The following is a 25,838-nucleotide window of genomic DNA, read 5'->3' on the forward strand; positions in this document are numbered from 1 at the left end:
CTCCCAGAACTTTTCAATCTGGCTCCAGGTTTGTGGGAAGGGAATCTCTGTGGGCCGGATGGAATGGGTGCGTCCGATTAGCTCCAGTTTCGTGGGCTGACGCTCAAGGACGTTGGAGGATATATTGGGAAGCTATTCACAATGACTATGAGAATAGTAATAAAAAAAAAGATATTAAACTTTGACTGTGCATAGTGATTTTTGAAACTGCGCTAAGAATGGCTTTCCTGTAAGGAGACATGCACTGATGTAATTTATGTGAAGATTTACGTTTTCCTACAGCGTGCAATTTTTTTTCATATTCAGTGTAAATCTGTCTGTTTCTGTAGCAAGACACTATGTGAAATGAATAGAAGCTAAGTGAAGTGAAAAGATGAATTGCTGGAGATGTTACACATCACAGGGAACAAGCTTTTATTAAGAGCTGAAAAGCTATTGTACCGGAGGCTAAATTCTGCTCCAAGTTATCCTCATAAATAAGTGAGAAGAAAATATCAGAGGGGAGGAAGGACTTAACCAGGTTGTTGAGCAGGTGCCCCCAGGGAGGAGCTTCTGGCTAGACCTCATCCCTATCTTCAGATGAGGAGGAACCAGGCCAGTATCTTCCAAGCTTTTTTTCTGCTGGGTTAGCTCTAGTTTGGAGTTTACTAGAAGGCTCAGGGTTTGCTTTCTCTGGGCCTGTTTTAATTGCCAGTCTGAAAACACTTTTTATTCTGCAAGTAACGCAAAGAAATTATGGGTCTGATTTCAGACAGATTTAAATTGGGTTGAAATACAGAGATAAAACAGTATAAAAGTGGTTCAAATTTCTGATTTTTTTTTCCCCATTACAAAATAGTTTGATTTAAAAAGGGGCAATATCAAGTTCAATAACTATTTTCAAGGCAAATCAAGCAATGACAACAAATCAGGCCGTGCAATCGTGGCGTGTCAGGAGTGTGCGAAACTGCCTAATCATTTCTAGGAACCTGCGTGAGCCTTCAAAGGCGCGACCAGGTTTCGGGGCAGGCGTGACTGTGCTGCAGCCCGTTCGTGGTGGTTTGCTGCTCCCCTCCTTTCGCCTCGCCTCCAGTACTCGGATTATTCAGGCAGTGCTTTGGCCCTCGCTAACTGGTGATTTAAGCTCAGTAACTGTTTCCTGAGCATTGCAGGACAAATAATAAAAGTTATTAAAAAGTTGTAAAAGCTCCTTAGTTGATTGAAACTACTGCTGTTGCACTGATTGTGGTGGATTTGGCTGATGGATGCAACCAGAGGGTGCAGATTGCTCCGTATCTGCATTTCCTCTGGATGGATCCTGAGGAGTAAGGAGCAGAGCCCATTGGATTGGGTTTTGAGAAGGAAATTGGCTGTGTTATGGAATAAGCCACAGTTATGTAGGCAAGATTGCTGATTTAGTAGTGATTCAATAGGTTTTCTTTGACTGTAAAAGACTACAAAATTGGGGCCTTTTAAAGAATATCTGAGATTTGAATGACTTTTCAGTACCTGTTCAACAGGCTGAATGTGTACTCATGAGCTATAACAACGCTTTCTAGCTTTTAAAATATAACTTATTATTTTTTCAAGTGATTGCCTTAAAACTGGAGATTTTTACATCATTTGTTGGGAGCTGCATTTTACTTTTTGCTTAAAGTAAGTAGAAGGAGCTTTACACAGCTTTGGTCTGCAGGAGGTTGCTGACCTAGGTAATGAGTCATGTAGCTTTGCAAAACCACTGCTATAGCTTTTTCTTTCTTTCTTTCTTTTTTAATGAGGTTGTGGAGGTCAGTGATTCTCATATTATTGACCCATCTTTTTTTTTTTTTTTTTTTTTTTTTTTTTGGGGGGGGGCAGCTTCCTGGATTTCTCTGAAGTAAATGAGAGTTTGCGAGTTCAGGCAAGATTTATTTCCAAAAACTTCAACTTGATAAGCCAAATATGTACAATAAGCAGGAGAGAGAGCGTTTCCTGAGCTTGCTGTCCTTTCCAGTAAGCTTGCTAGCTAGTCGGTGTAGGCGATGGTAAAGCTTTGCGGAGCTTTTGCTTGTCGGAGGCCGTAAGTGCCTCTTGCGCAGGATGCAGACCGGCTGTTGCGCAGCGAAAAGCTGCCGCCGCCGCCGCTGCTGCTGCGGGCCACGTTGCAGCGGGTGGCCTGGAAATGGGAGGGGGCGGCTGGGAGCTGGGATTATGTGCTGGTGCAGCACTGGTGCTTAATACTGCTTTTTCTTTTTTAATATGAAAATTTTATGGAGGCTTCAGTTGAGCAACCTCGCTCTGCACTTCCCTGTTCCTCTCCGTGTGCGTCACGGGGAGCATTTCATGATGTGGTGGCGGGCTGAATGTCGCTTGGAGTCCTGCGTCTTCTTGTGACTAATTCCTACGCTGTCTGCACAGGAGCTCCTGCCAGTGAAACCTTACTAAAGGGAAGCTCATTTTTGGATGCATAGGAGAGGATGTGGCGTCAACTTTATTCAAGATTTCATTTCATTTCATTTCAACATTAGCAGCACAAGCTGAGATCTTTACAGAAATTGTCCTGATTTGACATGGAAAGGAGCTAGGTAGTCCTGATTAGTGAAAACACTCGAAAGAAAACAAAGGAAACGTTGGATAAAACGTGTATGAAATGCAAAGAAGGGCATTAGCAGTTTAGATGTTATATTATTATATTATTAGATATCCTACATTAGGAGCCATATGCTTTGGAAGCTAGTGAAGAGATGAGATCCAGGAATATTCTCTCTCACATAACCTCATTTTTGTCTTTTTGCTAATGGTGCATATCCTTGTTTTTATAATCTCTGTAGCTTGAATTAAGAAAAGAAAGAAGGGAAAGCAGGCTGCAGGGGACATGATTCCGCCTTCCCCTTGCCTGCTCTGGACAAAACTTCAGCTCAGGTATCTTCTCTTGGTGCAGATGCCTCCCATCACAGGCAGAAGTTACAGCAGCTACAGGAGCTGAAGAACTTCCCCTAACACGAAAACAAGAGAACAAGAACAGGGTCTTGTTTTTCCACATATTAACAGTTCTTATTTTTGATTTTTTAATGAAAAGTAAGAGCATTCCTTGGGGGGGGAAAGCCCCCGTTTCTCAGCTGTAATAAGCACGTCAGCAGACAAAACCTCAGCCTGAAGCCCAGCATGAGTGGCCTTAGGAAAATGCATGGAGAAAGAAGAAATCCTCGTTCCATGAGCCCACGGAGCCTTTCCGTGGAAGCTGCTTCAGTCTGTGCCTGCTGCAGTAAGATGGCTTTGTATAGCTGCAGTGCTTGGGCCTGGCTTCATCCCATCTTCCTTCAGACTTAGCAGAGATGCTTACGTTGCAAATAGTTGCTAGGAAGAAGGAGAAGAGAAAGCCACCCCTGTGCAAGATCTCGGGGCTCCCGAGTGTCTGCATCTGCTTTCTCCTTCCCTGGGCTGTGGCGAGTGCTGGGGGGCTGCGCTGTGGGTCCTATCTGCAGGGCTGAGGCACCGGCTCCTCCCCTCTTGCTGTCCCCGTCACTTCAGGCTCCTTCTTTGCACAGCGGCACCCATGGGGTCTCTGGACATAATGTTAAAGAGAAGATTTGCATTTAATGTATGCAAAACTCTTCTAAGAGTAGTAAAAGCGAGGGGAACAAAATAATTTGAATTGCGAATCTAAGGGCTAACGTTTCCAGAGGTCGAGATAGAAGTTGCTAACCTAATGTTGCGCCACCATAATACACGGGGGTTTTTAATACTGCAGTTTGTGTTATGTCTCATTGGGTTTATAAAGTGGTGATTAATAAATAGCAATTTAATGTACCTCATGAATCCAACGTACATTTTGTTCTTCATGATATCTATCACCCAAAACATTTTAGCAGAGATCATATCTAGGCCCCTGGGGTGGGTTTTCTGACGCGTTTTGGACATCCGTATTTGCAGGCTGCCCGGTAAGTCCGGTCTTCCTGGGTTGGAGGCTCCACGGGCCCAGATTTCGCTACCTGATCTCCTGCCTCCAGCAGTGCTTGGTCACAAGTGCTTAGTGAAAGAGCATAAGAAAAGGTGTTTAGAGATTTCTCCCCAGCCCCACACCTTTCTAGCTTCTGGGGACTGGGACAGTAGCCATTGATAGGTCTAGTCTCCCTTCGCTGTCTAGCGTCTTTTAAATGCATTTATCCCTTTGGCCTCAGCGAGTCCCACATTTCAATTATGTTGTGTGAAGGGAGGAAGCAAGGGATGTAGCTCCGCTGACATCAAACAGAGAAACACTGCTGTATGTCAAGCTGGGAAATGTATTACAGGCGTACTCTAAGTGTGTTTATAATAGGTTAACAGCACACTGCTCTTTCATGTGGTATCAGGAAGAGCTGAATAAATTTAAAAGAACCGAGGCTAATATAAAATACAGAATTAAGAGTACTAGTAGACGTTTTTATTTTATCTTTATTCTAAAGAATTATGAAAAAGGGAAAGCACATTAAATGTTAAGACTGGAGACCTGAAAAACAGGATGTACAGAAATCGTGTGAGTATGTGTATAATCAGTTCCATCTGCTTTATCTCTCTCTACTACACGGAGGAGAAATTTAGTTGCATGACTGAGCATATGAAAGCAGTTTCCTTTGGTAGTCGTTTTGATTGCAATCTTCCCCTACAATTTTGTAGGTGAAAGGGGAAGAATTTTTTGAAATGTTTATTTAAAAGTAATGAAACAAAATTTCAAAATTTTTCTGGAGGGAGTACAAAAATACGGGCGACTAATGGCACATCTTGCTTGTTCTCATTTTTGATGAAGTTTGTCTCTTTGCCCCTCCTTATGGCAGCGAGTGCAATGTGGGGCTGCTCCGTGCTCAGCAGGTTTGTAGCCGGGCTCTTACAGAGGGCTCTGCCGGGCGCCCTTCGCTGGTTTTGCACGTCTAGGCTGGTTCTTCCCCATTCTGCTCTGTGTGTCTTTAATATCTAGCCCATACTGTGACTTTTGAGAGTGCCAACGCTTATTTTTACAAGGAGGATTGCCTTTTGGCCAAGGAGCCTGAAAAGGTTATGCCGGTTCCTGCTTTGTGGTTAAAGTTGGTATACATTTACGTACAACATAAAGGCAAATACCGTACAGGCATGATCATAAATAATTCACCGTGCCTCTCAACAAGAGGAAATTACATGCTACATTATTCAAGAATATACTAAGACATTGCTGATTGTTTAAAGCAAGTAATATTCTGCCAGTGAACTGACAGCAGTTTTGCAACTAAAATAAAAAAAGACATAAATTGTTTGTTACCAACTCAAGTTTCATCGTTTTTCTTCTGTTCAAAATTTATATCCTTCTACTTAAGCATTGAAATACAGAAAAGGTAAAGTAAATGTGTGATTAGGACTACTGAAAATGTTGCGTGAAAGAAGCAAAGATAAGATAAATTTGAGTGCTTAATTTAGGTGGGCAAGTCAGGAAACGTGGGCAACTTACACTGGGGGAAGATCCCAGTCTCCTGCTGTACAGTTCATCTACTATGTCCTTCATTTCGTAGTAAAAGATTAACTTAATAACTTAGTTAATTAAACTAAATTAGTTAAACTTAATTAAAACTTCTTGGTAAAGAAAAGGGAGGGAGTGGCAGCAGGGAATTACATCCTGACTTTTATGTATTTATTACGGTTGTTTTTTTTAATTACATGAACGTGATGGGGGGAAATAATTTAAAATGGTATGTCTGCAACTAGTGGCTTAAAAAGACCATCTTCGCTATTCTATAAGCTGAGTAATATGTCATATTGCCCTGTAGTAGGTCCTCCAACTGCTCACCTAATAAAACAGCCTGTTGTGGTGCGTACGCATAAGTTGGCGGTTATGGGAGCTGGTGAGACTTTAAATCCGCTTTCATGACTGGTGTGATGAAGATCTCAGCTTTACTGTAGCATGAGCATATTTCTCTTTTTTTCATGGATCTGCTTCCCATTAAAGCATTTTTCTCAGCTGTCAGAGATGTAATTAATGTGATTTTTCCTCAAGTTCAAAATATTTATATTAGATTTTCATGAGAAGTGTCAGCACCTGATAAGAGTTCAGTAAATTCCAGTCCATTTTATTAATATACAGATGGACATAAATTTCAGAGGACTAGGAAGCTTATGCAGTTTTTTATGCAGGTCTTGTGTTCTATATCTGTTAGTGTATCTCTGATAGCTCTTTTCAAACACTTGAAAATTAATGTTCTTACCTCTGCCTGACTGCCAGGGCCCTCATTTCCAGTCCTGCTTTTGTACAGTCTCGTTTGGGTAACTATCTGGGTTTTCATGATTTCCTTGATGACCTCGGTGGATCATGTCCGAATCTGCCCTGGCAGTGCTTCAAGCTCCTCCTGACGCCTTTGCTTCCTCTGTGAAAACCTTTGCTTAAATGCCTTATTGCCACCGGCACTTTTGTCTTGCCAAATGGAAAGGTTTTGCTTGTTTTCAGAGCTTCCCTTCCTCATCGGTCTTCTCTGCAGTGACTGCTGCTGTCATTATCTGTTGGAGACCTGGAGATCTCTCTGTTAGTTTAAGTCTTGGATCCTTCTTTCTCCTTGGCTTTCTGCAGCTGCTCTGTTTTTACTTTTGGGCATTCATTTTTTGGGGGGAATAACTAAAGTATATGAAAACATAGCTTTTCTGGTTTTAATATGACATATGACATACCTAGTCTTTCAGACTTCTTTAGAGAAGCTCCAAAGACTAGTCTCTTTGAGGAGTATTATGCTGATTACTTTCCCTTCATTTTAAATACAGTCAGTAGTGACTATGCTGTTTTATATCTGCCTCAGCTGATTTATAGAATAAGCTTATTAGAGAAAGAAAAAAAAATCTGTATTGATATACTTTGGAAATACTTTTATGTTGGCTTTTATCACCTGCTAATGGCAGAACTTCCATGGCAGAACTTCCCTTTTTGCACAGATGTCTCTTTTTGGATATAAAAGAAGTGTTAACGCTGATAGGAGAGCCTGCCTCACGTCCTCTCCTCTGAGCACTAACTACAAGCTTCTGGGGAAAGAAGACCTCCTTTCTCAACCTGTCATTCCCATGGCCACTTGGACATTAGCTGCTTGCACCAATTGCAGTTCTCCACTATGTAACAGTGTTAGGTGGGAGAAACATCTAGAATATAAATAATTTCGTGTTAGGACATTGGTGTCTCATATAGAATTGCAGCTAGAAAACTAATGACTAATGCAAGATCTGAAATAATTGGTATTTATGGACATTTCTATAGGAACAAACCAGGAGTTACTATCTAGGGTTATATCACTGCTTCTTCAGAATTCAAAAGAAATGTCGAGAGAGCTAAAGGCAAAATAGCAAAATTCTGGGACTTGTGTTAAAATTGGTAACTGTGAATTGCCAAACATCTCTCAAATTTCATATTTTTGATTATGGTGACTTGGAAAATGTATTTTTATTCAAATAGTAAAAAGTGAACGTGGGCATTTAGACACCCCATGAACCAACCAGATGGTTTTCTGGTTTAGTGCAGCTAATTACAACACAAATCAATTTTCATCTGAAAAATAATTTAATTAATTAGCATTTCATCCTCCACAGGCACTAGCTCGACTGCCCCTATTTAGTTTTCAAAAATAGTTTTGCATATATCTGTATCTATGTTTTTGTTTCTTTAGGACTTTGATGCTATCTCTAAGAAGATGACACTCCGAGAAGCAACAGTCTGGGTTGGAACCTGCTTGTTTTAAGAGTAACCAGGAATTTCTACCCCATTTGCCTATTCCAGCATAAATCAGAGGACAATGAGTTCTTTTTATTTTTTGCATATTTTCACAATACCTAATGATTCTTCTTTCTCATTTTGTTCAATGGGAAAAACTTGAGCCAATTTTGTAGCTGATTCTTACTTCACCACATTCCTCTTGCTGAGCCAAACTCTTGGAAAACACATCCATAGTACGTCCATTTAGAATGTCTATTTTTTTTCCTATATATGATATATATCACTGCTAGAGTGTTTTTTAACTCTTCTGGTTTGAACCTGACCTTTTGCATTGCCAAGTATTCATAGACTCACTCAAGGAATTAAGTAACTTCAGACTGACGGAAGATGTGCGCTTCAGAAATATTTTTATGGCTGTGCTTGTCTCATTAATACAGTGGTTTAACAGTATTAATATGAGGCATTGTATTAACTGTTGCATACATTTATTACCAAATGACTCACACAGGCAGTGTTTCAGATGCCGTGGATCTAATCACAGTAACCAGAAGTGTCCTCTTTGCAAAGGAGAAAATAAGGTCGCTTCGTTCCGGGACAGCAAGCAGATGAAGTTGCTTGCAGTCTTGGAAGTGAGGACTGATCACAGTGAAAGCTGGAATGGACTTTTTTGCTTGAAGAAGGGGAAGCTATGCAGCTTGATATTTGGACTGGTTATAATGACCCTAGTGATGGCATCCTACGTGCTGACTGGAGCCAAGCACGGGCTGCTGTTAATACCGTCGCCGTTCCATTACGGAGCTTTTACTAGCAATCCAAGCTTAATGGACAATGAAAGCCTCGCTGATGTGAAAGACCATTACCAGCCTTCTAAAATTAATGTTTCATACGTAAAGGATTATCCAAGCATTAAATTAATTATTGACACTATTACTTCAAAGATAGAGTTTGTAACAAGACAGCGTCCTGATTTAGAAGAGCTGAGGAAACAGGAGCCCCATGTAAGTATAAACTAAAGTTTGTCTGACACTGCTGACTACTTGTTTACTCCAAGAATTCTGGGTCAATCTTTTACTGAGAAAAAAATGTGCAGCTCCTCTGATGTTCATGTGTTGATTTACACTGCCTGAAAAGTTGATATTATAATCACATCCTTCCAAGTCACAGGCAAAATAGATATATAAATGATCTTGACACCTGAAACAAGGTCAGCTGTACAAATGCATTGCCTTTTTACCTTGTCCCATTCTAAATCATTCTCAGTCGGTCATGTTCTTCAGTCATCTTAACTGATAAAGAAGAAAGGAGCTTTCTAATAGCTCATTACCAGAAAGCCTTCTGAGAATCTGATCATTGCAAACCCTGTATTTCAGAATGAAAATGGGAAATTAGTATGATCCGATTATTACATCATTAGCTAAATCAGTCCTCATAATAGTTACTTTTGCAATCTTGCCTTCAGTATCTCTTAAATTAGCTCTACAGATTTCAGCAGATTGCTGCTGCCAAGTTTTGCTGCCCTTGTAGCATAAAGAATGAGCTTGGGCACACACCTGCAGTACATGGTCCCCACTGAGGTGAGGCAAAACCAGAGGGTTTTAATTGTCAATTATTTTTTAAGTTAAATTGGATCAATTGGATTGGAAGAGAGTTGCTGAGATTTATTTGCAACTGCTTCTCAGTTTTTCCCTAATGATGATAGTTCAGTGAGCTCTCTCACAGGTTAATAAAATGGAAAATTAGTTTTAGATTTTGAAGAGAGAGCCGCTTTCTTGAAGATCAGTCCGAGAGCGCTATTCCCAGTGAGACCCTTACTTTTTTTCGCAGAGGTGGTTGTTTGGAGCATGTCGCCAGGTAGCATGATGTGCTGAGAAGCTCTGTATAACCCACATGTAGGTACTGGGTAGCTGCTCCCTCCTGCCCTGCCTCCGGATTCCTCTCTCTCCCCCCACCCCTTCCCACTCCATTACCCTTCTCTCCTTCTCCTGGATAACCACCATTGGCTTGCCCAAATTAACAAGCCTCAAGGGTGCAGCTGGAGACACTCCAAGGCCTCCATGATTTATTGTTAAAAACTGGTCTTGTGAGAAGCCTGCAGAGACCTAACAAAACTCTGTGGCATAGTTGCTTGTTGCTGTGAAAGCTCTAATGAAATAAAAGGTTGCTGGAGTCTGTTTGTGTTTGCTCAAATATTAGGAAGATCATATCCCTGGAAACTAGGATTTTAAAAATTGATTTTGAGGGTTATAGAGGAGCTAAGTGAATTATGGAGGTCCCTTCTGGCCTTAAAATCAATGGATTTATGAATATACTCTTCTGGGCCAAGTCTTTGCACAGGCTCTGGTCCAGTGTCATCAGAAGCAGTAAGTTAGGTCAACTTTATATTTAAAAAATAAGATTAAAAACATCCACATATTGTTTCCATTGTGTTCTCTTTCTGCGCTGAATGAATAACTGAATAAGTATACTAAGTATAAAGTATATAACTAAATATAACTAATTTATTTACTGCCTTGACTGAAATTGTTGTTCTTTATGTTGCAGATGTTTTCAGTAATTCCTAATAAATTCCTTTCAAATAGCAAGAATCCGTGTTGGTATGAAGAGTACAGAGGAAACACAACCACGGATCCTTACACCACAAACTCATATGCACTGTATTCAAAGCGTTTTCGCACCATCTTTGATTACCTCAGAAAGGTATTTTGGAACCACTTGTATCACTACAAGAACAAACACTATCGACTGCGCTGCCTTCCCCGTTTCTACATTATCGGCCAGCCCAAGTGTGGAACGACGGACCTTTATGACCGGCTCAGGTTGCACCCTGATGTTCGGTTCTCAGCCATCAAGGAACCGCACTGGTGGACAAGAAAGCGCTTTGGTGAGTAAACACGTACCTCTGCATCCAGAGCTCTTGTCTCTGTCAAACTTTGAAATTCCTTGTGTGTATTTGGGGTTCTGTGTTCTGTGTTGGTTTGGCTTGAAACCCCTGATGTTAAAACTTCAGAAACTTTTGGGCTACGGATGCTCCGTATGTTCTAGTCTGCTTTTGTTTAATGATATTTTGCATTAAAACTTTCACAGTAATGTACATTTCATTTGGGTCATTTGCAGTGGTTTGGAAAATTTAGAAAATATAATAAAACCCAGTGTGTACACCCTGGAAAAGCAAGAAGAGGCGCAGTTAGGTTATCATGGAAGATATAAAGAGTAGTGATAATAGTTTTGTAATGCTGACTTTTTATGCAAAGCCTTTGCTACATGTATAATTCAAGTATCAGCAATTGAAATGTGGGTGGCTTCAGTCCTTAAATATAAATATAAATATAAATATCCTTCGATAAATATGATGGTGTTTTATGGTAGAAGTTTCATTAGCGTTGTAGCTCTGGTTGGTGGAGCTAAATATTAATGAAATCTTTGTTGGATGGTTTTTGTTTATCACCAGTATCATAGATATTTTAAATATTCATTAACAGAAAATAAAATTAATTTGAGAAGCAAACAGATGTCTTTTTGTGTAACAATGTTGTATGTACATTAGTATGTACACATAAAGTTGTAAAACTAGTGATGGAAATGAGTTCTTCCACTTTTTTTCCTGTCTTTAATACAGTTGACTCTAAGATATTTTAGACATTTTCTAAATGCTTGTTATAATTAAGAGTTAAAGGAGTACAATGCAAAAAGGTTTTACTTTGGGGATAATTAGCTCTACTTTAGGAAATAAGGGAGGCAACCCTGTGAACTGTGGGACCTGTGGTAGTTATGCAGTCAAGCAAGAGGAACAGGAAAGGGAGAGCTGAGGGGTCCTGCTCTAAAGTTTTAGCTCTGCTCCACCTTGATTCCTTCCTACTGCTGTCCTTGACCTTGCCCCACTTGAGAGTAACTTCTCTGTAACTTCTCTGTTACAGTAAGAAGCAAAATGCAAGGACAGGCATGGAGAACATGCTACAGAAAGTGAAGTGGGACTACAGGTAGAAAGAAAAGAGGAAAGGGAAAAGGAGTATAAAACCCCACAGACGTGGCTTGAGATGCTGAGAAATGCGGGAAGGAGGCTGATCCTATTGAAACACCCTGCAGTGCAGGGAAGGAGAGAGAGGAGAAAAGCAGGGAACTCTCTGGGAGTTTTGTTTTCATACTTCTGAAGATAAACATATGAATGATTTTCCAGTTTTCTGATTTGAGTAAGTGCATGTTGATAAGTGCATATTTGGCAGAGTCTTTTCTCTGTCTGTTAAATCAAGCATGAGTCTGATATTACTCCACTGTATATTGGTGTAAATGAAAATAGAATCTGATCTTCCATGTTAATTCCAGAAGCTAATTTTAGAAGTAAATAAATGCAAGTTATTCAGCAGGAACTATAAAGCTGAACTCCTCAAGTTATTTCCTGTCAGTGTGAATTTATGGCTTAATCGTATAGTATCTTGGATCTCAGCGACTTCGTTGTTATCTGAACATTGCGCTCCATGGGTCTGATTTTGTGCTGATGTTAGCTGGCTCAGTGCTACCAACGTCAATGAAGCTGTCTTGATTTACACCATCGGTTAATCTGGCCCTGCCATTTTTAACTTCTCTTTCCACTGTTTTTTAGGAATCATTCGTCTGAGGGACGGATTTCACGATCGCTACCCAGTGGAAGATTACCTTGATCTGTTTGACTTAGCAGCGCATCAGATTCAGGGTGTGCTACAGAGTGAAGCAGCAAAAGAAAATGGCAGGATGAACAGCATCATTATTGGTAGGCAGATACTGCTTCTGCAGTACACGTGTCTGTGTCTCCAGGTTGGAGGCGTTTTCAGGAGAGGGGCATTTTCCTGTGTATGAATGCTTCACTGCGCTGGTCCACTCATGCCAGTTTTCTCTGCTGTTTCTGGGTAGTGCATAAGTGTTTGCCCTTTCCTGGAGGATGGTGACTTGTTTGGCTTAAAAAGTTGTCAGTCTCTTTAGAAAATGCCAGAGAAAGCAGTAAATGTGATAAATTTCAGCATTCAATTAAAAAAAAGGATTCTGTTGACTTCTTCGAAGATAATTTTCATTTTGTCTTCAGTAAGAGATGTTTGGCTATAGCCACAGGATCCTTGTCTGTCACTTCAGGTTCCAGTGCTGCAACGATGTGTGTCTTGTCCCAAGCGTAGTAAATAAGTAGTGGTATTGCTGCTTACAAATAGGTGTCGCAGAAATCTGTAGCAGGCTGAAGACAGTTGCCGTGATAGAGACGCAACTCCTTGTGGCTCTTCTCAGGCTCCAGGGTGGAATCAGATTATTGCCAGTGAGAAACATCAGAAGGAATTTCCAATTCTACTTTTGTTTTTCGCTAAAAGCAGAAAATTGAGGGGGAGCGAGTTTTCACTGTTTTACCATGCTTACTCTGTCACCTAAAAATCTTACAGGGAAACTGGATGCTTTCCATGAAAATGCTTCTTGGGCAAAATAGACAGTTCTCTGTTGAAAAGAGTTTTGAAATAAACCTGATGTCATTATCCTACAGAAAATAGAGGCAAGATTTTTGCTGCCTGCCCTCAGAGGGACTACCCTACGAATCAGATTTTTAGTGTCATTCTAGCCAAAGTTTTAACCTATTGTGTTATGTAGCTTAAACCATAGTCTCGGCTACAGTAACATTCATTTGATACTTCCTCAGCCCCCGCTTAGGTCGATCATTTTGCTTTATTAAGTATTCAATACTGAACAAAATTTGAAAGATGAGGTCTTGCAAAATGTTGCCATCAAGGGCATCTGTGTATTCTCCTTGTGCTTACAATAATATGTCCTGTCCTTTCTTGAGTGAAATGCTTATGCTAATTAAATCCACTAATCTAATTGGCAACATACATCTTTGATTACTTACCTCCTGTTGCAGCTTTTCCTAGAGTTCATGATTTTTTTTCTTCTCATTTCTTATAGCATTAAGGTTATGTTTACTTTTTTTACTAAGTTTATAGGAAAAGTTCTGAATGATTATACTCATTAAGTCAGTTTTATAATCCTGATTTAAAAAGCAAAAGAGCCCTGAAACAAAAAAAGAAATCTAATGTAAAGTGAATCTGCATGCTATATGAAGATAAGATTTGCTTAGAATCCTGCCTTTTCTTATTTCACATTATTAGAAAGAGAAATCTAATTAAAGCTATAAACATTTCTTTAGCTCATCATGTTATTTTGAATCATTAAGCTTCTTTGGATATTAATACTTAGTGGGTAATTACTGTGTTTTCCCAAATAAAGCAGTGACTGTTTAGAGATGAGCCAAAGAGGGACATGCTGATCTAGCTTGAGGCACTCTGAGAAGGACTTGTTTATATGTGATCATTAATATGATAAATTCCAGCCCCAGTCAAATGCATTTATGTGTGAAAACACAACAGGATTTTAGTCCATTAATCAGAGAATAAAGAGGTCATGCACTCTGTAGGCAACTTAGCAAGTCATATGTTCTTCAAGTCTATAAGAAAAATTAATACATTTTTGGTTGTGCTGCAGTAATTTGACATAAAAAAATTCCTGTAGCATGATTAATTTGTTGCATGTTCAGTATAGTGCTTTCTCTTTGGAGATATTAATGATTTTGGCTGCTTTGGGAAGTTAAAACTGTGGTCAGCAGAGGCCAGAGTTTACATTTCCTTTCTAATCCTTAACAGTCATCTTCTTCTGAGAAGATCTGCCTTTGCTGAACCAGGCTGTCCTGGGCTGACCGTGTTAGAACAGCCCCTTGAGTCCCGTGCACGTTAAGAAGGACCCGTATGAAAAGCAAGCTTTTGTGCACAGTCGGAGTAGAAGTTAGACTCTGTCGTGTGTTCACTAGCTGAGGAGTTCCTGGGTGAGAGGGAGGGTCTGACTTGCTCACGTAGCGTGCTGCGGTCGGCAGGGCTGGTGAGGTGGATAGCTGGGATCCCGTGGTAGCTGCAACACTGTGGAGAGCCTGGGGCCGGTGACGGCGACCCGCTGCCTCCCACGCGTGTCCGTCTAAGCCTCCCAGGGAGCTGCTGCCTGCAAATTGGAGGTCTGGGGCATGCTGAGACCATGGCACTCACTCCTTCCTTGCCTGCGCAGCCGTACGTGGTCTGCTGGGTGCCTGTGGTCTTCCCTGCTCCTGTGCTGCCCACAGACTGCAGTGGTGTGGCTGACCGCAGCTGAAGTGACTTCTGTGGAGGGCACTGGCTTGCAGTGAGAAGAAGATGGTCTTCATGTCTGAGTGCATTACCTTTATTTAATTCAGATAAGAACATCTGCTTACACATGCGCTATGGTCATGTTTGGTCATCATGTGCAAGCTAATTAGAGAGAATCCAAAAGAGAGGATTACATACAATCAGAGGTCTACCAAACAGAGACGTGTGAGGGAAGATCAAAAGAACTGTATTTCTTTAGTGTAGAGAAGCAGAGGCTGTATATAGAAGGTTATGGAGACTCAGGGCTTGAAATTACAGCAAGAAATGTAGACTATGTGCTTGGAAAACCTGTCCAGTTAGCTGGGTTGTGAAGCACTGGAATAGGTTGCCTGCTGAGGTTGCTCCAAATTATATAACTCATTAGGAGCTTGCTTCTCTGAGATCAGGAAAATTAAGAACTCTTGGATGTAGCCTAAGGATGCTGCAAGGAGCATGAAGGTCTTGGGAAGGTAGCTGGTCCTTCTGCCTTGGGGCTGGACAGGCCAGAAACTCTGGGCAGCCAGTTCCAGCCCCAGTCAAATACATTTGCATGTGTTAACCGCTAACAGGAAGGACTGTGGTTAGTGGATAGGAATAGTTCTGGTGAAATTTTATAAAACCCGCCTCAACTGTCACTACAGTCACAAAAGTGGTAGGCAATGAGAGTCCTCCAGCTCTGCAGAACAATTAGCTGGATTTGTAAGAACCAGCAAAGTGTGTTTAATGATAAAATTAATAGTGCCACTCTTAAGTAGTCTACAGCAGTTCAGAGTCTGGATATACGATTTGCATACATGCCAATGTAAAGAAAGGAATGTGTTATTAACAGAAATGGTTTTTAACTTCCAGGGGAGGCCAGTGCCTCAACAATGTGGGACAACAACGCTTGGATTTTTTTTTATGACAACAGTACAAATGGAGAACCTCCATTCTTAATCCAGGATTTTATCCATGCCTTCCAACCAAATGCCAAACTTATCATCATGCTAAGAGATCCTGTTGAAAGGTGAGCAAGGATTGCGCTGCTAAATATGCAAGCAAATCTTTTACTTACTGCTTTTCTTACTGCTACCTTATTCTCTCACTTGGGCACAACTAAATGTCCACACAGTGTTTAGCAGAATTATTTGGTTTATAACATGAACGCTAAAGGATTTTTGTTCTATGTGCTTTGGAACTTTCAACTGTGAGGTTTTCAAGAGGGATATGTGGCCGTACCTAGTAGAGCTCTGTTACCTGGGCTAACATGCCCTGGCAGCCATCGGGGCCCACTGGGCTGGGAATGGTGCTGCACTTACGAGACTCAACGTAAGTGGCCCTTGAAATGCCTCAATTCCTGTTCAAGGGAGTCAATACTGAGGTTTATGTCTTTGAGGGGCATGCTGTTTAAAATGATTAAAAGACTGCAAATAGCTCCAGCATCAGCAGATGACCCAAACATTTTTTAATCTTAGAAATATCTGGTGCACCACTAATGCAAAGCTTCTCCAGAGCGTTTGAACTCGCACAGCCAACGCCTCGGGCTGCTGCCCGCTGCGGTGGAGTGGTTGCGCTCCACGAGGGTCGGGGCAGGGGGCTGCGACCGGTCCCTTCCTCCTCTCGTAGCCCTTCGTATTGGCCCTGCAGGGATGCTCAGCGCGAGCTCCTCCTGGGCCAGGAGCTGGCCGAGGCGGCTTCCTCCTACAAATTCCCGACAAATCCCCCGATCGCTTTAGCGCCCCACCGCAGCGTGGGGGTTGCTCTTTGCCAGCTGTAGTGAAGAGGAGGCAAAAGGCGAGCTTCGTCTCCCGTGCCGCAGTTACGGTGGGTTGGTTTGTGACCCCCTTTGCCCCTGTTGCTTGCAGCTCGTGTGAGCCACAGGGAGCAAAACAGCCCCGGCGGGCTGGGGGCAGCGGGACCGTGTCCTCGCGGCGGCCGAGAAGGGCCCGGTGCCGGGACCCTTCGCCCTGCCCGGCGGAAGGGGGCATTTCCCTCGGGCAGTGGGGGCACCGGGCCGCAGCGCCGCCGTCTCGGGTGCTGCCCCGCTTGCCCCGGTGGCTCTCGCGCCCGAACGCGTCCGGGGCGGCTCGTCCCCTGTCCCTTCGCCTGGTGACCTGGCTGCCGTGGCGCAGTTACTTAGCCGTAAGGGATCGCGATCGAGGGCGATGACTTCAAGTAGCAGGAACAGCTGAAATCCTAATCAGCAAAGGTTTTACTTCCGTGCACATGTCCCCAGAATTAAAAACAGATGGAAAGAAATATAGGAAGTCTCAGCTGCCCTGCGGAGGGAGAACTTCTCTTCAAGTACATAGTTTTCCATACGATGTCAGCAAGTCTTTGAAATTATGGGTTTACTTTAATGGGTGATGAGAAATAATAAGCAGTCAGATTAAAGCTTTTAAACAAGCTGAGCTCGGGCCCGTCGGGTGAGCGATGCCTGCTGGCTGCCTTCCCCTCTAGGACCTCTCCTCTAGGACCCCGTCAGCCCCATCCCGTCTTTCCCAGACGAGCTGGGCTGCGTCTTGGGCATGCTTGCTGCAAAGCTGCTGTTAGGAGATGGCAATCTTGATGTTCACATGTGTTTCTGCTATGGGAAAGCCTGTTGCATGCTTTACCGCTGCCACATTTACCTGAACTTGGCTTTTCCCTGGCTCCTGGCCACAGGCAGAGGAGCAGGGACAGCCAGCGCCGTGGGGGCTCTTTGCGGAGGACGCACGTGGGCCAGGGTTCGTGCTGCTCTCTCGGCCAACACCACCCCCTGCAGGCTTGCTAGCTTGGAGCCTGATACTCACTCGATGCTCTGAGATGGAGTTTTTTCATTTAAAGAAAACTGTTTTCTTTTTCCCTCCTACTGTTTGTAGAAACAGAATAAAGGTAACTTCTTACTTTTTACCTTTTACAGTCAACTTTCGAAGTTCTAGTAAAAGGATTTAGTATTTTAAAGTCTACCAGCATTAAATTAATATCTATAGAACATAACTGATACAAATATTGGCTAGAGAAACATTTTTAAGCAGTTCTTAAAGCACCCAGAGCAAACAGGCTTACAGTACGCGGCATGCGTTGTGGCAGAATGTTGTTAAATGGGCAACCTGAGCGAGGGAGGCAATTTTTCTGTTCCCCAAGCAGCTGAATCTCCCAGAGCACACATTAAATTATGCCAGGCAGCAGGTCAGTAGCTGCCATCTCCGACCACCTAGCAGCTAGTTTGCTGAGCAAGCTGGGTGTTCCTCCAGGGCATTTCTCTGCAGAGCCCTGCCTGGATCGCCCGGCTGGGAAGAACTGGACCCCAGCCAGCGTAGGGCACTTAGCTGCGTCTCTGGTGACGGGCAGCGCTGAAGGTTGCCTTTCTCCTGCCTGCTGCTTCGAAGTGTTTGCAAGCAGTGTTCTCTCTCCTGGCACCTGGTTTTAAACGTCTGGCTTGTGCATCAGCAGAAATAAAGTCTTCGTGTTTCTTAGTCGGTGAATCCCGCAGACGGCATTGCTCCCCCTTGGGTGCTGCCTCTTCATTTGCTATGGTTTTCTGTGACTTTTTTTTTTATTTTATTTTTAATGTGTAAAAAAAGAATTGAAAACATCCTGCAACAAATGTAGCCTTTCTCTTCCTGTTTTTTTAAGTGAACACAGAGTGTTCAACTATTTCATGTGGGAATTAGTGTCCTGTTCTTGCAAAACACTAACATAAATAATGAGTGCAGAGGGGCGATTCCCATGCCTAAGTGCTTTGGTGGATTAAGGCCTAACCTTCTAAATTAAATGATGAATTTTAAAGTACCTGTGGAAATCTAGAGAGCAGACTTTCTCGTTTAATAAAATATTGAAAGGAATTTTTTAAAAAAGTGAGTGAAATGCAAGAGGTTATTGCAGCCATAAAATGAGACCTTAATCGACTGATTTTTTTCAGTCATGTCTTAGACACTTGTGTGCTTTGAAACAGGGAGGGAGAGATGCAGGATTTTGGAAATCTGTGTTGAGAGGTGGGTTCTGCAGAGCTGTAGTACCTGTACTGCAAACATACGGTAGAAGCCTGACTCTTTTCCAATTGGTATAAAACTGACGCCAAAATCCCATAGTATTGCTGGGGTTCTGATCATAGTTTATAAGCCCAAATAGGGGAAAACCCCCCATGTTCAGGAGATGATTCACAATCTTATATTTGTGCCATGTTAGAGCATTTCACTTGTCTCTGTTTGAACTATATTTTTCTTGGGAGATTCTAACCATGGTTTCAGGGATTAATATAAACATAAATCTGTTATTTGCTTGTAGCCCCCTTCACCTCCCCATCCAAATGGACTCATTTTTAGATCATCTTTTTTCTGGTGCTATTTAAGCAACAGAAAAACTTACGCTAAAAGTATGGAAAGGAGAGATACTTTGTCGCCAGCTATTCCTGCTGCTGGTGGTTCTTGCTCGCAGCAGCAGCCTGACGCTGTATACTCTGCTTTCTTGCTGCATTGCAACTGCAGGCACCCATGGGGCCTAAATCCTGCCATCCTCACTCCATAAAATAGAGGTGGGATTGCTTAGGCAACATAGCAGTAGGCTGTAGCACAACATAGCCTGTTACTGTATCCGTGTGAATTTTCCACCTAATTACAGCGTTTGAGCTTTAGAAAAAAGAGAAAAGACATGGAAAGTTGTCAGTTGGGAGCTTTAACTAAAAGTTGACCTAGAAGCGATGTGAGCAGATGGAGCTTTCTGCAAAAACTGGAAAATCAGGAGTGTTTTCCAACTTTGAGGATGACCAGTTTGCTGACCACACAAAAATCACTTTTTTTGTTACCAATCTCATTCTTCTTTTATTTTCGATTTAGATGGTAAGGCTTTTGGGATGAAAACTGCTTCTTTCCATAGCAATGTGGAACACCTAATATACCGAGGTCCCAGTGTCAGTCGAGACCAGCTCTACTACTCATAGATAATGCAAAATAGAAGTATATATATTTGAAAAGTTTGCCTTTGGGAGAACTGTGTTGGCTCACCATTACTAGGGCCCTGATCTCAAAAGACTCTGAACGTAAGAGAGGGGATGAAGTTTAGCAACTCACTGGAGTGGATGTTGCTCTAAGCCAAAACTCACACAATCACAGAATGGTTGAGGTTAGAAGGGACCTCTGGAGATCATCTAGTCCACGCCCACCTTGCTCAAGCAGGGTCACCTACAGCATGTTAGACAGGGTTGCATTCAGGCGGGCCTTGAAGATCTCCAGAGAAGGAGACTCCACAACCTCTCTGGGCAACCTTGTCCAGGGCTCTGTCACTCTCACAGGGAAGAAATTCCCCCTCACGTTGAGGCAGAACTTCCTGTGCTTCAATTTCTGCCCATTGCCTCTTGTCCTGTCACATGGGACAACTGAAAAGAGTTTGTCCCCATCCCCTTGACACCCTCCCTTCAGGTACTTGTCCACATTGATCAGATCCCCCCTCAGTCTTCTCTTCCCCAGGCTGAAGAGGCCCAGCTCTCACAGCCATTCCTCGTAGGGCAGATGCTCCAGCCCTCTGAGCATCTTTGTAGCCCTACGCTGGACTCTCTCCAGTAGCTCCATGTCTCTCTTGTCCTGGGGAGCCCAGAACTGGACACAGTACTCGAGATGAGGCCTCCCCAGGGCTGAGTAGAGGGGCAGGATCACCTCCCTCCACCTGCTGGCAACACCCTTCCTAATGCACCCCAGGACACCATTGGGTTTCTTGGCCACAGGGGCACATTGATGGCTCATGGTAAACTTGTTGTCCACCAGCACTCCCAGGTCCTTCTCTGCAGAGCTGCTCTCCAGCAGGTCAGCCCCCAGCTTGTACTGGTGCCTACGGTTATTTCTAGGTGCAGGACCCAGCACTTGCCCTTGTTGAACCTCATGAGGTTCCTCTCTGCCCAGCTCTCCAGCCTGTCCAGGTCTCTCTGAACGGCAGCACAGCCCTCAGGTGTGTCAGCCACTCCTCCCAGCTTGGTATCATCAGCAAACTTGCCGAGGAGGCACTCTGTCCCTTCACCTGGGTCACTGATGATTAAGCTGAACACCTCATCAAAATGAAGAAAAAATTCTGTCACTGAGTGAACTGGCTGTTAGTGGGGTAATGGTGCACAGATACGTATCACTTCTCTCAATTAATGTGACTTATTTTCATTGTCATGTAAATAGTTCTTCCTTCATTTCCTTTAACATTTACTTATACATTTCACTCACAGATTGTACTCCGATTATCTATACTTTGCAAGCGCTAATAAATCTGCAGAAGATTTTCATGAAAAAGTGGCAGAATCACTGCAGCTGTTTGAAAATTGCATGCTGGATTACTCATTGAGAGCCTGTGTCTACAACAACACTCTTAACAACGCCATGCCCGTGCGTATTTCCTTTTAACATTTAATTCTTTACTTATGTAATGTTAGGTTGTGTCAAGGTTATATAGCAAAACACAGTGCAAGTAAATACCAAGAAATAGAACTTTCTCCTTTTTCTTTTGTAAAGCGGATGACATAAATATATATGCAAGCATGTAAAAGCTGATGTACTGGCTCAGCTGTCTCCTCAGTCTGTTCCCTGATGAATGCCAGCAGTAATAATACATTCTTTCTATTGTGCAAGGGTATAGAGAGCACATTTAGTGAAGATTACAGTTGAATGTGTAAGCTTTTTGCAGACCTCTCCAAAAAGTAGCTCTCGCAAGGATCTTTGTGGTACAAAATTGCCTCAAAATCAGAATAAATTACATATTCTTTTGCAAGAAAAGACTACCAATAACCAGATAAAACCTTTTTCTTTAAATTGTGCACATCAGAAAATGAAAAAAAAAAAAAGAATTACAGAAAATGCTGGCGGAGGGCATGGGGAAGTACTACAAGCTCAGTTTTCAAAAACTCAAATTTTTAGTGTTGAATGGATTTCAAGTTTTGCTTGAGGGGGAGAGAAAAGCCTTTTGCAGAGTAATATGGAAGAGGTTGACTTGAAGGATGAACTCTGGTCGGTTTGGCATCGAATCCTATTTTATTTGTTAAAGCTGTAAAGGATTCAGGGGGAATGCTTTCCTCCGAGGTCCCTGGGGAGAAGTTAATGTCAGTAGTGCCTCCTCTGGTCAAAAAAATAGCCGTAAAAGAGCGTGTTAGGTAGGCTCGATCCCTGCAGTCGTGCGGCGAGCAGCCTGTCCCTCTCCCTTACGCGGGCAGGCGGCTGGAGCGGCTGCCTGCCGGTGGCAGCCAGGCTAACCCGGGCATGGCCGAGGGGCGCAGCGGTGCGTGCCACCCATCTCCTGCCACGACGCGCGCTCCCTCCAGCGCGGAGGGAGGAACGCAGACGGGGTTTCCTCCACCCTCTCCCCTGCGGCGCAGGAACGATCCTCGTCCGTCACCCGAGACGGCGCTCTGAAGAGGATACCTTCTGGACAAATAGGTGACGCGTGCTCAAAATGCGTCGTTCCGGAAAGCCACACGCAGGTTTTGTAATAAAACATGAACGCTGACCGGGGTGGCTTTTTCAGCTTCTGCTCCAGCCAAGCAATAATCTGTTAGGTGCAGAGTTTGCTGTATATTGAAAAAACAGAGATATTTTTTCCCCCCTGTGAGCTCATTAGATTGCTAATTTTGTCCACAACAAAAATCTTTGTTTTGCTCATAGTCAATGTATTCCTGAAACAGGGCAAATGAGTGTCGTGGACATTGTTACTAATGATAGCTATTAACCGGTACAGCAAGATATGTTTATCCTCACTTAAATCAGTGAAAAGCCTATTACCCAGGGAAAGGAAGCCAGAGGCAAGCTTTTATGGAGGGGAGGATTGCTTGGGAAATCCTGTTGCTGCCCTTTGATGTCAAGGGAGACGCATCAGGGCTTATGGAGGAGACAGAAGAGCAGTAGGCAGCAAAAGTGAGTCGGTACAACAGAGTGTGTAAGGAAGAACGTGAAGGTCCTTGTTGATCCCAGGAGAACTGAAAGTGAATTTCTGGGATAAAATAAAGTTCCCGTTTCTGGTGAATAGTTTATAAATGATTCCAAGCCCGTGTTCCGCAGGTGCTCCAAAACGCTGCAATCCGAACCGCAGCGTGCGGCCGCCCCGTGTCTCCCGCCCGCCTCGCTCTCTCCTGGGGAAGGAAAGGCAGAATGCAGCAGCGAGGGGCGCGTTCGCCCAGCGGGGTGCTGACCGGCGGTGGAGGGCTCTGCGCGGCTGCTGCTCCTGCCCGCACGAATGCAGACTAGGCTGATGTTTAAATCTAATTAAACGATCTTGTGTGTCAGCTGCTTGTGTGACACATAATAAGTAGAAAAAGAAGTTTGCTGAATACGGAGGCCTGCTGCAAGAAACCACCAAGATGTGTCAGAATCACACATTGCGATAATAATGATTTGCCGATAATTTGTCTCATTTTAGTAGAACTTAGGTATCAACCCAAGTTGCACAGTGCAGTGTGAAAAGCATAAGATACTGTTGTTACCTGACTTCCACAGTCCTGTAGTAATGTGACTTGAAGATGTTAAGTCTCTTTTATGAAGGATGCTTCCAACTTGGGATTCATGTTTCTCTCATTTGAGCGTGAAGACTTTTAGAAAAAAAAAATTATAAGCACAGTCAGAGCTTGGACTTTAAAGAACACCAGGCTACCTACTCTCTTCATGCCTCAGATTTATTATGTAAAATGGAGAAAAGTAACAGAGATTAGATCAGGGCAGACTGAAAGATGGGCTTTTCACGTGCGTGCTTGTCCTCCTTGGCCGCAGGTAGCTGGCTGTCTCGCTCAGTACTTAGACGAGGCACCATTAACACGATGCAGCTGCCCCGCTCTTGCAGCTTAGAAACTGCTCGGTATTGACTGCTGTCACTGGAAGAGGTGCTATTTCTCCCTGACAATTTGGAGAAAGCTGTGAAACTGCCTGCTCAGGACCTGAGGACGCTAGCAAGACTTAGCACCTCTCCTTCAAGTGCTGCTAATGCAGTAGCTGGAAGCTCTTAGCGTCTCCTCGCCGACTCGGTTGGGCTGAACGCCGAGGAGGCTGGCGAGGCCGTGCCGAGCGCCCCGCCGCCGCTCTGCCGAGCTTCCGCGCAGCCCGGTGGCGGATGCGCCGCGTGCCCGGCGCGCTGCAGCCGGCGGCAGCTGCTGCCCTCGGGCCTGCGCTGAAAGGAGATCTCCGCTGCCCGGGGACGGGGCGTTTGCAAAGGTTGACTTCAGCGGTGCTGAAAACGAGACGAAGGTCAAAGAATTTTTAGACTTTATATTTTAATAGTCCCTCAAAAAACCGCATTTGAGATTTTTTTTTCAGGAGACAGAGGTGAATGTTAGTTTGTCATTGCTCAAATGTGGGAATGAATTAATTTTGGTTTGTTTGTCTTGCTTACAGGTAAGGTTGCAGGTGGGTCTTTACGTTGTGTATCTTTTGGACTGGCTGACTGTTTTTGATAAAGATCAGATACTAGTTCTTCGCTTGGAGGATCATGCATCAAATGTGAAATATACCATGCACATGGTGTTCCAGTTTCTGGATCTAGGTAGGTGTCATCAGGCTGCTTTGAGAGAAGTGCAGAAAGTCATGTGATCCCTCTTCCACATTATTGTTGCTTCGATTAGAAGAGGAAGCAGAAGCATGTGAATCTGTTTTTGAAAGATACATTAATCGTATTGTTTTGAGTCAAACAAAATTAAAATTCCCATATTCCCATAGTACGCTTATGAGAGGATTGCTATTAGAAGGTCCAATAGATGATATTAAAAAAAAAAAACACTTATAGTGGAGAGATATATCTTACTATGCAGAATGAAGTAGTGCCTCGGAAGTCAACCAGAGCTTGTTTGTCGTGGACTTAACGTAGGTGCAGAGCAATACCACACAAAAAAAATAAAAATATATATATGTATAAAAAAAGCCTTACACGAGCCATGAGTGAGGCTAGTGGAGTTTCACTCTAGCAGATGTTTGACAACTCACGCCATAAAATAATTGTTTTATGGGACAGAAAGTTATAGTGAATGTCACAGTTGTTTTCTGAAAACCAATCTTTTCCTCCAAAAATGATTCATGCTGCTTGTTGTAGAGATGATTAATTAATATGAAAGGAAAACATATTATTTCTGTATTTGTTAACTGTGATTTATTTTACAAACCTAAACCTGTATTCAATATTCTGAAACATCATCTCTGCTAACATACATTTGTCTTCTCTTGGCAAATGTATTTATTTAGTCATTTTTTAGCATAGGCATTTTTGAGAAAATATACTAAGCTAATGTTCTATTTTACCACAGGGCCTCTAAGTGAGAAACAAGAAGCTCTGATTACAAAGAGCCCTGCATCAAACACTCGTCGACCTGAAGACCGAAGTCTGGGACCTATGCTACCAACAACGAAGGCAATTTTAAGAGATTTCTATAGGCCTTTTAATACAAAACTGGCACAAGTTCTTTTTGATGATGCTTTTTTATGGAAGAGGACATAATATGTAAATTTTGTGCCACAAATACAGTGTTTAAAGGAGTTTTTATTTTTTTAAATTCTATTTTTGTGCGTGGATATTTACATTTTTCCCATTCCAAAGAGAAACCGATGGATGAGATGAGACTCTCACCTTCAGTCAGCACATGTCACAACAGTTATATCACATTTTCCTTGTGAGAATGTAAAGCATCTTGCTTACCAGTTTCTTTTACCCCAGCAGAAGAGTGGAAAAGCAGGAGTGTGAAGGAGACGTCTTGCACTCTGCTGGGATGTTGAAGATTAACCTTCTCTAAGATGCTGCAACACAGAACTAGCATCAGTCTCCTGCAGTTACGCTTATAATCTCACTTTCAGTATATGTTATTCATTCATTCTTTCAAACTATCAGTGTCATTTAGTCATTAAAATTTTTAATTGAATTCAACCTAAAATTTTGTTTTGTTCTGTCAGCATATTCACAAATGCAGTATTCACTCACACTAAAGTTTTTCTCTTTCCTTAATTCTGAAACAAAGACAAAGGCAAATGACTTTAATGGAGATAACTGTACTTGCATAGATTTGCAAGCCTAGTTTATATCTTCAGTATAAAAGGACTTTCCTAACCACAGTTCTTGTAAAAGAAGAATTTCAT

The 25,838-nt window shown here is 42.7% G+C and overlaps 1 protein-coding gene across 1 annotated transcript in view; it reads left to right on the top strand.

Moving 5' to 3' along the window:
- Positions 1–25,629, top strand: part of CHST15 (carbohydrate sulfotransferase 15) — a 40,700-nt gene extending 15,071 nt beyond the window's left edge. The window contains exons 2-8 of the mRNA XM_062579948.1: positions 7,605–8,649; positions 10,193–10,532; positions 12,249–12,395; positions 15,655–15,811; positions 20,972–21,128; positions 24,114–24,261; positions 25,016–25,629. Coding sequence (XP_062435932.1) covers positions 8,062–8,649; positions 10,193–10,532; positions 12,249–12,395; positions 15,655–15,811; positions 20,972–21,128; positions 24,114–24,261; positions 25,016–25,206 — 1,728 coding nt within the window. The 5' untranslated portion in view covers positions 7,605–8,061 and the 3' untranslated portion in view covers positions 25,207–25,629. The remainder of the gene's footprint in view (positions 1–7,604; positions 8,650–10,192; positions 10,533–12,248; positions 12,396–15,654; positions 15,812–20,971; positions 21,129–24,113; positions 24,262–25,015) is intronic.
- Positions 25,630–25,838: the final 209 nt, after the last annotated feature.

The sequence above is a fragment of the Rhea pennata genome, chromosome 7, assembly GCF_028389875.1.
Source record: "Rhea pennata isolate bPtePen1 chromosome 7, bPtePen1.pri, whole genome shotgun sequence".
NCBI lineage: Eukaryota > Metazoa > Chordata > Aves > Rheiformes > Rheidae > Rhea > Rhea pennata.